Here is a 15,654-nt window from a genome sequence, read left to right as displayed (position 1 = left end):
GAACACTGGAGTGGGTTTCCATTTCCTTCTCCAATGTATGAAAGTGAAAAGTAAAAGTGAAGTCGCTCAGTCGTGTCCGACTCTTTGCAGCCCCATGGACTGCAACCTACCAGGCTCCTCCGTCCATGGGATTTTCCAGGCAAGAGTACTGGAGTGGGGTGCCATTGCCTTCTCCTTCCCTAGGATTCACTAAATTCACATTTTCTGTAAGGGTTCAGTTCAGTTCAGTTCAGTTCAGTCGCTCAGTCATGTCCGACTCTTTGCGACCCCATGAATAGCAGCACGCCAGGCCTCCCTGTCCATCACCAACTCCCGGAGTTCACTCAGACTCACGTCCATCGAGTCAGTGATGCCATCCAGCCATCTCATCCTGTCGACCCCTTCTCCTCCTGCCCCCAATCCCTCTCAGTATCAGAGTCTTTTCCAATGAGTCAACTCTTCACATGAGGTGACCAAAGTACTGGAGTTTCAGCTTCAGCATCATCCCTTCCAAAGAAATCCCAGGGCTGATCTCCTTCAGAATGGACTGGTTGGATCTCCTTGCAATCCAAGGGACTCTCAAGAGTCTTCTCCAACACCACAGTTCAAAAGCATCAATTCTTCGGTGCTCAGCCTTCTTCACAGTCCAACTCTCACATCCATACATGACCACAGGAAAAACCATAGCCTTGACTAGACGGACCTTTGTTGGCAAAGTAATATCTCTGCTTTTGAGTATGCTATCTAGGTTGGTCATAACTTTCCTTGCAAGAAGTAAGCGTCTTTAATTTCATGGCTGCAGTCACCATCTGCAGTGGTTTTGGAGCCCCAAAAAATTAAGTCTGACACTGTTTCCACTGTTTCCCCATCTATTTCCCATGAAGTGATGGGACCGGATGCCATGATCTTTGTTTTCTGAATGTTGAGCTTTAAGCCAACTTTTTCACTCTCCACTTTCACTTTCATCAAGAGGCTTTTGAGTTTCTCTTCACTTTCTGCCATAAGGGTGGTGTCATCTGCATATCCGAGGTTATTGATATTTCTCCTGGCAATCTTGATTCCAGCTTGTGTTTCTTCCAGTCCAGCGTTTCTCATTATGTACTCTGCATAGAAGTTAAATAAGCAGGGTGACAATATACAGCCTTGACGTACTCCTTTTCCTATTTGGAACCAGTCTGTTGTTCCTTGTCCAGTTCTAACTGTTGCTTCCTGACCTGCATACAGATTTCTCAAGAGGCAGGTCAGGTAGTCTGGTATTCCCATCTCTTTCAGAATTTTCCACAGTTTATTGTGATCCACACAGTCAAAGGCTTTGGCATAGTCAATAAAGCAGAAATAGATGCTTTTCTGGAACTCTCTTGCTTTTTCCATGATCCAGCGGATGTTGGCAATTTGATCTCTGGTTCTTCTGCCTTTTCTAAAACCAGCTTGAACATCTGGAAGTTCACGGTTCACGTACTGCTGAAGCCTGGCTTGGAGAATTTTGAGCATTACTTTACTAGCATGTGAGATGAGTGCAATTGTGCGGTAGTTTGAGCATTCTTTGGCATTGCCTTTCTTTGGGAATCAAATGAAAACTGACCTTTTCCAGTCCTGTGGCCACTGCTGAGTTTTCCAAATTTGCTGGCATATAGAGTGCAGCACTTTCACAGCATCATCTTTCAGGATTTGGAATAGCTCAACTGGAATTCCATCACCTCCACTAGCTTTGTTCGTAGTGATACTTTCTAAGGCCCACTTGACTTCACATTCCAGGATGTCTGGCTCTAGGTCAGTGATCACACCATCATGATTATCTGGGTTGTGAAGATCTTTTTTGTACAGTTCTTCTGTGTATTCTTGCCATCTCTTCTTAATATCTTCTGCTTCTGTTAGGTCCATACCATTTCTGTCCTTTATCGAGCCCATCTTTGCATGAAATGTTCCCTTGGTATCTCTAATTTTCTTGAAGAGATCTCTAGTCTTTCCCATTCTGTTGTTTTCCTCTATTTCTTTGCATTGATCGCTGAAGGCTTTCTTATCTCTTCTTGCTATTCTTTGGAACTCTGCATTCAGATGCTTATATCTTTCCTTTTCTCCTTTGCTTTTCACTTCTCTTCTTTTCACAGCTATTTGTAAGGCCTCCCCAGACAGCCATTTTGCTTTTTTGCATTTCTTTTCCATGGGGATGGTCTTGATCCCTGTCTCCTGTACAATGTCACGAACCCCATTCCATAGTTCATCAGGCACTCTATCAGATCTAGGCCCTTAAATCTATTTCTCACTTCCACTGAATAATCATAAGGGATTTGATTTAGGTCATACCTGAATGGTCTAGTGGTTTTCCCTACTTTCTTCAATTTAAGTCTGAATTTGGCAATAAGGAGTTCATGATCTGAGCCACAGTCAGCTCCCGGTCTTGTTTTTGTTGACTGTATAGAGCTTCTCCATCTTTGGCTGCAAAGAATATAATCAATCTGATTTCAGTGTTGACCATCTGGTGATGTCCATGTGTAGAGTCTTCTCTTGTGTTGTTGGAAGAGGGTGTTTGCTATGACCAGTGCATTTTCTTGGCCAAACTCTATTAGTCTTTGCCCTGCTTCATTCCGTACTCCAAGGCCAAATTTGCCTGTTACTCCAGGTGTTTCTTGACTTCCTACTTTTGCATTCCAGTCCCCTATAATGAAAAGGACATCTTTTTTGGGTGTTAGTTCTAGAAGGTCTTGTAGGTCTTCATAGCACCGTTCAACTTCAGCTTCTTCAGCGTTACTGGTTGGGGCATAGACTTGGATTACTGTGATATTGAATGGTTTGCCTTGGAAACTAACAGAAATCATTCTGTCGTTTTTGAGATTGCATCCAAGTACTGCATTTCGGACTCTTTTGTTGACCATGATGGCTACTCCATTTCTTCTGAGGGATTCCTGCCTGCAGTAGTAGATATAATGGTCATGTGAGTTAAATTCACCCATTCCAGTCCATTTCAGTTCACTGATTCCTAGAATGTCGACATTCACTCTTGCCATCTCTTGTTTGACCACTTCCAATTTGCCTTGATTCATGGACCTGACATTCCAGGTTCCTATGCAATATTGCTCTTTACAGCACCAGACCTTGCTTCTATCACCAGTCACATCCACAGCTGGGTATTGTTTTTGCTTTGCCTCCATCCCTTCATTCTTTCTGGAGTTATTTCTCCACTGATCTCCAGTAGCATATTGGGCACCTACTGACCCGGGGAGTTCTTCTTTCAGTATCCTATCATTTTGCCTTTTCATACTGTTCATGGGGTTCTCAAGGCAAGAATACTGAAGTGGTTTGCCATTCCCTTCTCCAGTGGACCACATTCTGTCAGATCTCTCCACCATGACCCGCCCGTCTTGGGTTGCCCCACGGGCATGGCTTAGTTTCATTGAGTTAGACAAGGCTGTGGTCCTAGTGTGATTAGATTGACTAGTTTTCTGTGAGTATGGTTTCAGTGTGTCTGCCCTCTGATGCCCTCTTGCAACACCTACTGTCTTACTTGGGTTTCTCTTCCCTTGGGCGTGGGGCATCTCTTCACGGCAGGGGAACATAAAGAACTCCAGAGAAGTACAGTGGTGACATGGGTTCTGAAGTCACACGTCTTACTAACTCCAAGAGTTCCCCTTAACTACTTGAGTGACAGTTTCTCATCTCTAGAATGGGGATGTTGACATAGAATCTACCGCAGTGGCTTTCTCTTTTTCCTTTGTGGGTCCGTCTAGCATTCGCCCCTGCCTCTTTCTGTTAGCACCATAGCACCAGATCTTTCGAGGTAGTTCACTAGGATGTGCAGCCCTCCAGCCTCTTAGCTCAGAATCCAAAGGTGCCAGCTCCTTTCCCTGCCCCAGGTCCCAAGTAGGGGTCGGGGACTCCCCCCTGAAAGACTTGACTCTTGAGTGAGGGACAGGCACAGTGCCTGGTGAGGGGACAACGTTCCTCGAGTACAGTGTCGGCTGTGGGTTTGGCTGCCCAGCCTTTGGAGCTGTCCAATCTCCACCGACGTGCCCTGAGTTCCCAGTATCTGCCCAAGAAACGTCTTTCTGCCAAAGGCAGTGATCTGTGTCTGGACAGCGTACCCAGGACCCTGACTGATCCCACCACCACCATGCTGGAAGCCTAAATGGAGTAGCAGGGGAGGCCACTCTTCTTACTGGAACTCAGATGAGTGGGTGCTGTAACTTCAGAAACACAAAGCAAACTCCCAAACCAGACTCTTGGGAGCGGTGGAAACAGGGTAGTTCATCCAGAGGTGTTCGTGAGGAGGCTGGGATGGGGTGTGTCCCCTCTTACAGCATACACAGGGCTCCTCTGAAGACCCCTTTCTTGGTTGGGAAGACCCCTGGAGAAGGGAATGGCTCCCCACTCCAGTATTCTTGCCTCAAGAATCCCATGGACAGAAGAGCCTGGTGGGCTACAGTCCATAGGGTCGCAGAGAGTCAAGACAGGACTGAGCAATTAACAGACATGCACACCTGGTTGTCAGAGTTCTCTTGGCAGGGCCCTGGCTTCAAGTCCCCTTCTCTCCCATCATTCCCTCCTCTCCCTTGCCCAGTGGCTCCGCATTCTCCCATTTCTGCCTTCTTTATCTAAGACCTTTCCCACCTAGGTCAGCTTAGCCTCTGGCCTTTCTCCTTCCATTAGGGGTTCCGTCACTGGTAGAAGTGAACAGAAGAGCCTTTTCAGAAGGCAGAGGAGAAGGAAAAGCTGCAAATGCACAGGGGCAGGGCAGGGGGTCTGCTCCCCACATTCCCACTCGGTTGGCTTGACCACGTGATGCAGACTTTCTGCTGCAGCTCATCCTTCACATTCAGAGGACTTGTGATGACTATAACCTTGTTATTTTTCTTATTTGTCTCTGGACTTCCCTGATGGCTCAGATGGTAAAGAATCTGCCCGAAATGTGGGAGACCAGGTTCGATCCCTGGTCAGGAAGATCCTCTGGAGAAAGGCATGGCAACCCACCCCAGTATCCTTGCCTGGGAAATATTTGTCATTAACCATGTATAATTCACCTTTGAATGAAAGCATGCTGCTTACTAAGGGCCCCTAGGAGGGCTTGAACACTGGGTTGACTCACCCAGATCAGTGGATATCTGAATTCACATTGGATCTGCTTGAACTCCTACTGGTTCAAATAAAAATAATTATAGCTGACCTATAGTGCATACGACGCACAAGGCAACCCACCCATCTGATTCTCCTCCCAACCCTAGGAAGTAGGTGACACTGTTTTCAACCCAGGTGGGGACCCCAAGGCAGAGACAGGTTAAGCAACTAGCTCTTCATCAATAAGTGAGTGGCAGAGCCAGGGTTCGGCTCTGGAGACTGGATATATCTGCTGCCCATAGGGATGAGAGCCTGGGACATGGTGTCTATCTTGCACAGAAGACACGGCAGGTGGTTCTCAATTTCTATGGTGATGGACAGTTTATACTCTTAAAAAAAATACTGATTTTCTTATTTTATTTGGCAGCGTCAGGTCTTTATTTGCCACATGGAGTCGTCATCGAGGTGCGAGGGCTCAGTAGTTATAGCACCCGGGCTTAGTTGCCTCACAGCATGTTCCCCAAACAGGGATCGAACCCGCGTCCTCTGCACTGGAAGGCAGATTCTTAACCACTGGACCACCAGGAGTGTCCCGACAAGTTTATATTTTAAGGTTGTCCACCCAAAATCCATTTCTCTTCTTCCATCCTAACAGAGTGCAGATTTGCGGAGGTCTCCACCCTCCAGGGAGGGCTCCTGGAGCAGTGAATCTGTGTCTTTTGCTCACCTGTCCCTTAGGAAAACTCACCTTCCCTCATAAACATGTTATGCCCAATTCCATCTGGCACTGGAATTCTGAGCACAGAAACAAAAGCAAAATGGTGAGCAGGGTGTGGTGGCTCAGTGTGCTGGGTTCCAACCCCAGCCCCACCACTTCCTAGCTGGGGGCGGTTTAAGTAAGTCACATGACCTCCTGGAGGCTTTGTTCCTACATAAATGGGGACATATATGGTTGGGCTTATAATTCAATGTGATGGTAAGTGAGAAGTGCTTCAGACAGAGCCCTGCAGAGGAAGCCCCTACTGGAAGGACTACAAGCAGGGCACCCTGTCCAAATATCCATTTATCCTGCCACCTGGATGGGGGCTCTGGGTCTCCCTGGTTCCCATCCTTTCCCACCCTGGCCCTTGCCTCAAAGAGTGCCCGTTAGCCTTCAGGGAAGGTCCCTTCCCAGCCCTGTTCTCAGTTAGCTAACCGGCCTGATGTCCACACCCTCCTACACCGGAGTCATCACCCCCCGTTTCCCAAGAGCCCTTGCTCTTCAGGCCTCTGTCCTGTGAGTCCCTCTGCTTGAACCAGCGCTGCCTCACACAGCCGTGTAGGCTGCCCACTGCGCACAGATTCCTGGCTGCCAGTGGGAAGCTGGGAGCTGAGATTCAGCCCCTGTTCCGTTTGACAAGCTGAGAGCCCTGATGTTGGGGTGCCTTCCTTTTTCTCATTCATACCTCTGAGGGTAGCAGTTGCTCCAGTAAACTGTCCTTCCCCTCCTCTGGCTGGAAAACTTCTACTCATCCTTTACTCTCAGCTTTCATGTCACCTCCTCTGGGAAGCCCACCTGAACTCTTCCAAATGGAATTCCAATGCCCTGTCCCGTGCTTCTGTAATTCTCTGCCACTCCCTTGACACAGTGACAGTTGATCCTCTGACTGAAATGTTGTCTTTTTTGTCTCCCACTGGGCTGTGGGCTCTAGGCACCCTGCAGGGCTGTAGAATCAACAAATGACTCAGCCAGGAATGGGAGCGGGGAACAATTTATTCTCACAGCTGAGCAAATGGTGAGGCCCACAGCCTCGATAGCAGCAGAGGCAGCCCCCTCCCAGCCACAGCCCTCTCTTCCTGGTCCCGCAGCTGCAGGCGGGCCGGGTCAGGAGCCAGGGGGACAGCCAGGGTGACAGGCCTCCCGCCTCGGGAGCCGGCTGGCCACAGAGCAGCAGTGGGCAGCAGTAGCAGCAGCAGGGTATGGAGGGGGGCGGGGGCTGTTAGTTGGGCTGGCGGACTCCCACCCTTCCAGGGATGGTGCTTGGTGGCGGGGTGGGGGGTGCCTAGACTGTGAGCTGAGTAGGGGGGCATCAGAAGCGGCTCAGTCGGCCATGAAGATGCGGCTGGAGATGTCATCCAGGAGCCAGTCGATGCCAGGCAGCAGGTTCTCCCCGGTGACGGCGCTGCAGCCCTGGATGCACCAGTGGTGGCTACGGATGGAGTCCAGCTCCAGGGCCTGGGAGGGCGGGAGGTGATGGTGGGCCCTGGGGACCACAGGCCCTGCCCACCCTCAGCCCCTTCCCTCCCCTGGCCCAGGGGAAATCCAAGCCCCCATCAAGGGCCTGCTTTGGGAAGCCTCTCCTGGCCCCTGGTGAAGATCTGCTGGCCTCCCAGGGCACCCGGGCTCTCTGTCACCACCATGCCAGCACTACCCCTTATAATAAGATTGCAACAAGGGCCCCTGACATTGTGCTATGGGCCCTACAAATGTCCTCTTATCCATTCGCCCCATGGTCCCGTAAGCCAGGGATTGTGTTTGCCATTTTACTGAGGAGAAAACCTCAGAGAGGTTAAGCAGCCTGCCTAAAGTCACACAGCTAATCAGTGGCAGAACCTAGATTCTAACCCCACTCTTTCTCATTCTGGTATTCAAGCTTCAGAGTCAGATGAAGATGTAACCTGCGGTCACATAGGCCTGTGTTTAAATCCTGGCTTGTCTGCTTCCTGGCTGTGTGACCCTGGGGGACTTACCTAACCTCTCTAAGCCTCCTTCACTATCTGTAGAATGATGATAATGGTTCCTACCTCAGGAGGTTGCTGTGAGAACTGAGTAAGTTAATCCATGCAAAAAGCCTAGCACAGAAAAAGCGCCCACTGCCTGTTGGTTACTGTTATCCCCGGGATAATCTACTTGCAGATCTGCTGTCCCCCAGGCTGTGGAGCACAACTCCGTCTTCTATCACTGAATCTCCAGTACCCTGAATACACACAGCAGGGGCTAATAAATGCTTTCTAAATAAATGAACAAAGAATCACATGCCCCTTTTCCTCTGTGAGCTTGTGCCAAGGCCTGGACTCACCTCGCGGATGGCGTTAGAGGACAGTGCTCCAGGCAGGTCTTGCTTGTTGGCAAAGATGAGGAGGGTCGCTCCGGCCAGGCGCTAGAGAAGAGAAACAGAGAGTAAGGGGAGGCGGGGTGGAGGCTCAGAGGGCAGCCCAGCCCCTGCGCTAATCACCCAGAGCAGCTGGGGTCAGAGAGCAGTCTGGAAGATTAGAGCAAGGTCCCATGGTGGTTGCAAAGACACCATTAGTGTGGGCAGTGTGAACACAGCCTTCCTGTCCAGCCATTATGGGCTGGAGGGAGCTGTGGGCTGGCCTGAGACCCTGCTTCCAGCACAGTCACACCCAGGGGGCACCTCTCTCCTCTGTGCATCAGATTCCTCTTCTATAAATGGGAGGGGATGATGGACAAGGGGAGGGGGTGATGGACAAAGGGGAGGGGTTATGGACAAGGGGAGGGGGTGATGGACAAGGGGAGGGGGTGATGGACAAGATGATCCTCAAGTCTCTGCTTCTAGATTGCTGTGACCTGATGACCTGACATCAAAAAGAACGCGACTATCCCAGGGGCTGTGGGGGCTGAGGGCAATGAGCTTCCCCTCCTCCAAGTTCACACAGTCCCCTAACTGTCCCATTACCCTGACAGACCTTCCTCTCTGCCTGTGATTCCAGTTACTTCCCTCTGTGTGTTTGTGACCGGGAGTCCCTCCATGTGGATGGCGGCTCTACCCCTTAACAAGGGCCTTGAGGTGCCAGGCCAGGGCTGAACATTCAACAGCCAGGATCTCACTGGACCTGCTTGACTGCTGTTTAGGCCTATTGTCCCTAAATAATTATTAACAACTCCCTCTTTAACTCTCAAAAGTGTCCTGAATTTCAGCTAAATGCAGTGGAGTAACCTGGATTAAACCCTGGAACACAGAAAGGACATTAATGGAAAAACTGGTGCAATCCAAACAAAACCTGTAGTTCAGTTAACAGTAACTTGTTAATTTCTTATTAAATAGTTTTAACAAGTGTTTGGCAGTTCTGTAAGATGTTCATATTAAGGGAAACCAGGTGAAAGATACATGGGTAACTTTTCACTATCTTTGCAACTTTTCTATAAATCTAAAATTTTATTTAAAGAAGAGCATTTTGGCTCAGACAGTACATTTTAAGATCACCGTAATTATTAATATAATGCCCATCTGAGAGATGCAGTGGCGATTCAGAGAAACTAAGTGCCTTGCCTAAGGTCACAAAGCAAACAGTCCAACTCCTGAGGCAGGCTCCACTGCCTGCCAAAGCTTCACACACCAGCCTCAAGTCATCCTCCCCAAAGCCTGACTCAAGGTGCAGAAACTGAAGCTCAGGGTGGTGAAGCAGTGACTCTGCAGGGATGTGGACCCACATCTCAGACCACGTGGATCCGTGTTCTGCTCATGGCACTGTCAGCCTCCCTGGGGCGGGTGTACTGGTTGTCTCTGCCTCCCCAAGGGTGCTGGACACGTGGTGAGGGCTGGGTGAGGGAACAGACCCCAACTGAGTGTCCCCCTGGGATCATGGACCCCACAGGGAATCGGCTGAGGATAGTGTTCACACACCCACACAGGTGCATGAAGCACCAGGACACAGGCACTGGGGGAGCCCCCTGCCTACCTCCTCCACCAGCAGGTTCTGGAGCTCCCGCTGGCAGTCCTGCATGCGCTGGCGATCGGCGCTGTCCACCACCCAGATGAGGCCGTCGGTGCTCTCAAAGTAGTTCCGCCAGTAGGACCGCAGGGACTTCTGGCCACCCACATCCCAAATGTTCAGCTTGAATCTGGACAGGGCAGTGGGGGCTGCAGGGTCAGTCCGGCCCCCGCCCACCCTCCCTGCCCTGTGCTGGGCAGGCCCGCCCTCGGGGACCCCGCTCACCCTCGGTGCTCCAAGGTCTTGATGTTGAAGCCCAGTGTGGGGGAGATGGTGTCAATGTCTTCGCCGTTGAACTTCTTGAGGATGGTCGTCTTGCCGGCATTGTCCAGGCCCCTGGGGGTGCGCCAGGTTAAGGAGAAGTCCCCAGGCTCTGCGGGCTGGTGACACCATCCCAGGGCCCCTCTCTGACCACATATCAAAGTATGTTGAGTACCTGCCTGACCTACACGATAAATGTGAAAATGTATCATCTTCTGACCAGATGCTCATAATTCATCCCACAACATATACTGTTGGCCAGGCTACCCTGGTTGCTCAGTGGTAAAGATTCCACCTGCCAATGCCAGAAACTCGAGTTCGATCCCGGGTCTGGGAAGATTCCACATGCCAAGAAGCAACTAAGCCCGTGCACGACCACTGAGCCTGTGCTCTAGACCAGGGGCCGCAACTCCTAAAACTCGTAGAAGCAGGCCCTAGAGCCCCTGCTTCACAAGAGAAGCCGCCGCCAGGAGAAGCCTGCACACCACAGCTAGAGAGTAGCCCCCACTCACCACAACTAGAGAAAAGCCTGTGCGGCAACGAAGACCCAGCACAGCCAAATAATACAAAAAATAAAAATGTACTCTTGGCCAAAAAGTCCCTTCAGTTTCGCCACAGATGTTACAGAAAAACCTGATGAACTTATTGGCCAACCCCATGCTTAAGGCCTACACTGCTCCAGAATACCTCTGGCACTGGGGGTGCCCTGGAATCACGGTCCCTGCCCTGTGCGGCTTCCACTCCAGTGTGAGACGGCTGGACTGAGGCCCAGACTGCAAGGAGCCGGCTTTTTGAAGGACTAGGGGAAGAAGAGCATTCCAGGGAGCAAGTATTTGGAGGCAGCCACCCTTGCCCTTTTGTTTCTGGAATATTCCAAACCCTTTGCTGCTGAGTGTGCAAACAAATGGGTTAAGTTCACCAGCTGGAGAAAACCACCCTCCTTTTTCCTTCTAACACTCAAGGGGGCTTACAGCCGGGACTGGGGGGACAGGGGTGAGAGGACCTCTCCCAAGACCCGGCCTTAGTCCCTGATCACTGGTGGCTGATTGCTCTCCTCATCGCCCCCCACCCCAGCTCCATCGTCCTGCTTCCTTCTCCACTGGATCATTTTCATCAGCTGATGAGTGGACGTCTCTCCCACCAAGAAGAAGCGAACAACACCCTCTCTTGACCCCTCTCCCCCTCACATTTTCCTTTATTTTGTTCCCTTTATAGCAAATCTCAGAACTGTTGTCCATACTCACCCTCTCCAGTTTCTGTCTTCCTGCTCCTCTGTGAACCCATAAGACCTCTGCTCCCACTGCTTCCCCGAGACTGCTCTGGCAAGGTCAGTCCTTAGAGACGCCTTGCTCTCCACTGACCGGGTAGTCCTCAGCCCTCTTCCTCCTGCTCCTGGCCAGCCCCCTCCTCCACTCCAGGACACGGGCTTGCCTGGCTCTCCTGACTTCCCTGGTCACCCTTCCTCATCGCCCTGAACTTTTGATCTGAGCTCGGCCCTAGGTTCTCTTCCCTGTCCACATACACTCTCTTAGTGGTCTCATCCAGAATTATGGCTTCAAATATCATCTTTATGCTGATGACTCTGAAATTCGTACGTCCCACCCGGCTGCTCCCCTGGACATTGGTCTCTATATCCAGCTGCCAGGGTGACATTTCTAGGATGTCTCAGTAGCATCTTACAGGACCAGTCTGAGCTCTCATCGTCCCCCTGAATGTGTTCCCCACCTGCTTCTATAATACCTGTCAGCAAGTGGCTCCTCACTCATCCTATTGCTAGGACCCACGCTTGACACCATTCTTCTCCTAACGCTCACGGCCAATCCAGCAGCAACTGCTGCTGGTGTTACTATCAAGATTTAAATCAACGTCTGTCACTGCTTCCATCCCGATCCAAGCTACCATCCTACCTTACCTGTGTTACTACAATGGCCTAACTAGTCTCAGCTCTCACTTCCTGTCTGCACTTCTCATTAAAGCAAACATCCCCTACTGTATAGTACGGGGAACTACTCAGTATTCTGTAATAACCTACACGGGAAAAGAACCTGAAAAACAATCAGTTCAGTCGCTCAGTTGTGTCTGACTCTTTGTGACCCCATGGACTGCAGCACACCAAGCTTCCCTGTCCATCACCAACTCCTGGAGCTTACTCAAACTCACGTCCATCCAGTCAGTGATGCCATCCAACCATCTCAAAAAACGGATGGAAAAAGAATGTGTGTAAATATATACATAACCAAAACACTCTGCTATACACCTGAAACTAACACAATATTGTAAATTAACAATGTGCATGTGTGTGCTTAGTCACGTCTGACTCTTTGCAACTCTATGAACTGTAGCCCGCCAGGTTTCTCTGTCCGTAGGATTTCCCAGGCAAGGATACTGGGAGGGGTTGCCATTTCCTGTCCAGGGGATCTTCCCACGTAGGGACTGAACACCCGTCCATTTCGTCTCCTGCATTAGCAGATTCTTTACCACTTGCACTACCTGGGAAGCCCGAAAATCAACTGCAAAATAAAAATTAAAATAAAAATTAAAATATTTAAATTTAATGCAAAATAAAATTAAATTAAAATGTAAAAAAAATTTTAATTGAAAAATAATAACAAAAATATGGGACTTCCCTGGTGGTCTAGCAGTTAAGACTTCACCTTCCAATTCAGGGGCTGTGGGTTCAATCCCTGGTCAGGGAGCTATGATCCCACAGGACTCAGAGCCAAAAAACAAACAATATAAAACAGAAGAAATACTGTAACACATTCAATAAAGACTTTAAAAATGGTCCTCATTAAAAAAAAAAAATCCACAAAAATAAATAAACAGAGGAAAAGTTCAGAACTAAAGGTCCCACCTGAAATACCTTTTCCATCTGACCTAGCCTTCCACTGTTCTCACTCCCTCAGCTCACACTTCCCTCCCTGACAGTCCTTTGAACACACCAGTCGGCTTCCTCCTCGGAGACCTTTACACTTGCTGTTCCCTTTGCTTAAACATTTTTCCCCCAGATCTCTACATAATTCATCCCTCACCTGTCTAGATTCAACTGTCACTTTCTCAGTATGATCTTCTTTGACCACCGTATTTATGCAGAATTAACTTTGTTAACATTTTCTTCCCTCAGTATCACACAAAATGTCCGAAGGTAGGATTTTTGTTTTGTTTTGCTGTTTTCCCTAGCCGCCCAGGACAGAATTTAGCACGTAACAGTGAAGTGAAGTCGCTCAGTTGTGTCCGACTCTTTGCGACCCCATGGACTGTAGCCTATCAGGCTCCTCTGTCCATGGGATTTTCCAGGCAAGAGTGCTGGAGTGGATTGCCATTTCCTTCGCCAGGGAATCTTCCCAACCCAGGAATCGAACCCGGGTCTCCCGCATTGCAGGCAGACGCTTAGCTCAATAAATGTTTACTGGATGAATGAATTCTCTGTGCCTGTCTCAGAGTTCTTAAAAACAGACATGATGTAAATATTACTAAGTTATTTGTGCACATAAATGTCTCCTCTCTGCTGGGGGTGAGGCCGGCCCAGCTCTTGGATCTCAGCTTGCCCCCCACCCCGCCCCAGCCTGGCACGGAGGGGGAGAACGGATGTGCACGCCTGCGAGCGAGACTCAGAAAGTCGGCAAGGCCCTCGTGCCTACAAGCCGTCAACCGCGGGGACCCCGACTGGCCGTGAGACAGCAAAGAGATGGACAGTCGGACCCACGCGAACCTAGCGACCGCAGACGGCGCCCCTCCTCCTCCGCCCTCTACTGGGAGAGTAGGGCGGGGCCCGCACGCCCCCGAGAGGCCGACCCTGAGGGCGGGGCCGAGGCCTGGCACCCTCCAACTAGGGGAGGAGGCGCCCAGGTCGGGGGAGGACGGCGGCCCCACGCTCGGGCCGACGGGTGGTAGTGTTCGAGTCACCAGCCCCGCCTTCCCTTATATCAGGACACCTGGTCCGGCCGCCGCGCCGTAACGCCCACACCTTGGAAACGAGGCCCCCCCGACCGCGTCGAGCCGGTGGTACGGCCTCCTCCCGGCTCCCCCCCGCCAAAAGCGATGGTAGGGCCCACGAGCGTGACGCACAATGGGCAGTTGGTACAGGCCGGCCGGCCGTACAGGCAGCGCCCGGTAGGGGGCGCCTGACACTGCCCGGTCGGCGGGCTCCCCACCGCACCCCGCTACCCTCGCGGCTCCGGCTCCGGCGTCAGGAAGGATACAGCATGAGCAGTCGCAGCTCCCGCTCTTTCTGCTTCATCTTCTTCAGTATGGTCAGAAGCCCCATGTCCCGGTAGCCCCCTCCCGGCCGCCGTTTCTTCGTATCCCGGGACCCCTTTCCCTGCTCCTATTGGCTGTCACGCCCACGGACAGCACAGCCTATTGGCTGGCTCCTCGATTGGTTCCGCCCTCGCTCCCACGTGACCGCGAAGGCGCCGGGAGGTGCTGGGATGCACAATTCTTCTAGCCTGCCGGGGGCGGGGGGTTCGTGGGGGACGCTTCTGGGTGGCCGTTCGCGTTAACTCTTCGCATCCCCAGTTCCTGGGTGACCAGAGCACCGCCCTTCTGGGACCCCAAGCCCGACTGGAACGGAAACCTGAAGTTCTGGTGCTGTGTCTTAGCTGAAGAGGGAGTCGGAGTTCTGGAGTCAGAACCGAGAGCCCCAAGGCCGTTGACGTCACCCTGGGGCTACCGTAGGGCTTTGTTCCGCGGAAACAGGATCCAGATCCCGCTGTCTTGGGCCTTGAAAAGCGTCATCCTAAATCTGCCCGTGTTAGGGCTTCCCCTCATTCCCTGGCTTCCGAAATCAATTGTAGAGGGTAGGCTGGGGATTCTTCATCCAGGGTGGAAATGCCCCTGAGGAAATGTGTAGGGCTGTCAGTGAGTTGTTCCAATTTCAAGGCAGAGCCCCTGTCGTCTAGAGGTCATTGGACAGACTTGCACAAAGAATTGTTCCGCCCAAGATGCCCATTGTCTCTCTGTTGAGAAGCACCATTTTTCATTTTGCCAATAAGAAAATTGACGCTCACATGTGCTTAGCATAACTGACATGTAGTAGGTGCTCAATAAATATTTGTAGTTTAATGAATGACTTTGTCCAAGAGTTTGGTTCTTTACGTTAGTGCTCAAGTCCAGAATAAGTGAGGAAGCCGAGGCCAGGGACTCCGCAGATTGTAAACTCAGATGGATGAGCTTGGGATTTTACTGGCAGTCCAGTGGTTAAGACTCCCTGCTTCCACTGCAGGGGGCAGGGGTTCTATTCCTGGTAGGGCAACTAAGATCCAGCATGCCACTCAGTGTCCCACTCCAAGAAGAAGAAAGGTGAGCCTTGGACTTCCCTAGCGATCTAGTGGTTAAGACTTCTTTCTTCCATTGCAGGGGGTGCGGGTTCAATCCCTAATGGGGGAACTAAGATCCTTCCTGCTGTGCCAGGAGGCCAGAAAATTAAAATAAAAAATGAAGGGTGAGCCTTAGTGTCTTTGTTTTGAGCCCTTCCCAAGGGAACTATGGGGTGAATGTGAGTAGGCAGTAGAAGAAGCTGTGTCTAATGATTGGGAAAGACCAGTGCAGCACTAGCTGAAAAGAATGACTGATTGCTGTGACGTTTATAAAGCATCCACATTTCCTACTTTATCTTCCCTGCAACCCTAAGAGATTATTTCCTTTTTGTAG

General features: G+C 50.8%; 1 protein-coding gene across 2 annotated transcripts; it reads right to left on the bottom strand.

The window, feature by feature from the left end:
- Positions 1-6,763: 6,763 nt before the first annotated feature.
- Positions 6,764-14,929, bottom strand: ARL2 (ADP ribosylation factor like GTPase 2). 2 transcript variants are annotated; one of them, XM_061406889.1, is made up of 6 exons: positions 13,756-13,972; positions 12,389-12,492; positions 9,967-10,077; positions 9,709-9,871; positions 8,088-8,168; positions 6,764-7,243 (listed from the first exon to the last, which is right to left on the bottom strand). In XM_061406889.1, exons 2-6 carry the CDS (start codon positions 12,463-12,465, stop codon positions 7,109-7,111), a joined length of 567 nt encoding a protein of 188 aa, XP_061262873.1. In that variant the 5' UTR covers positions 12,466-12,492; positions 13,756-13,972; the 3' UTR covers positions 6,764-7,108. The 2 variants fall into 2 exon arrangements, with proteins under 2 accessions (XP_061262873.1, XP_061262874.1); XM_061406890.1 differs by lacking the exons at positions 12,389-12,492; positions 13,756-13,972 and adding an exon at positions 14,205-14,929.
- Between the last annotated feature and the right edge of the window lie 725 nt (positions 14,930-15,654).

Source organism: Bos javanicus, chromosome 29, assembly GCF_032452875.1.
Source record: "Bos javanicus breed banteng chromosome 29, ARS-OSU_banteng_1.0, whole genome shotgun sequence".
Classification (NCBI taxonomy): Eukaryota; Metazoa; Chordata; class Mammalia; order Artiodactyla; family Bovidae; genus Bos; species Bos javanicus.
This window is presented reverse-complemented; position numbering and strand designations above follow the sequence as displayed.

What these genes read in the sequence shown, in the direction of transcription:
- ARL2 (XM_061406889.1), bottom strand. Translation starts at nt 12,465, where the DNA reads ATGCAGGAGACGAAATGGACGGGTGTTCAGTCCCTACGTGGGAAGATC. An exon ending in GGAAATGGCAACCCCTCCCA is followed by an intron (nt 10,078 to 12,388) that starts GTATCCTTGCCT and finishes GCGCACCCCCAG; the next exon opens with GGGCCTGGACAATGCCGGCA. An exon ending in CCTCTAACGCCATCCGCGAG is followed by an intron (nt 7,244 to 8,087) that starts GTGAGTCCAGGC and finishes CCGCCCTCCCAG; the next exon opens with GCCCTGGAGCTGGACTCCAT.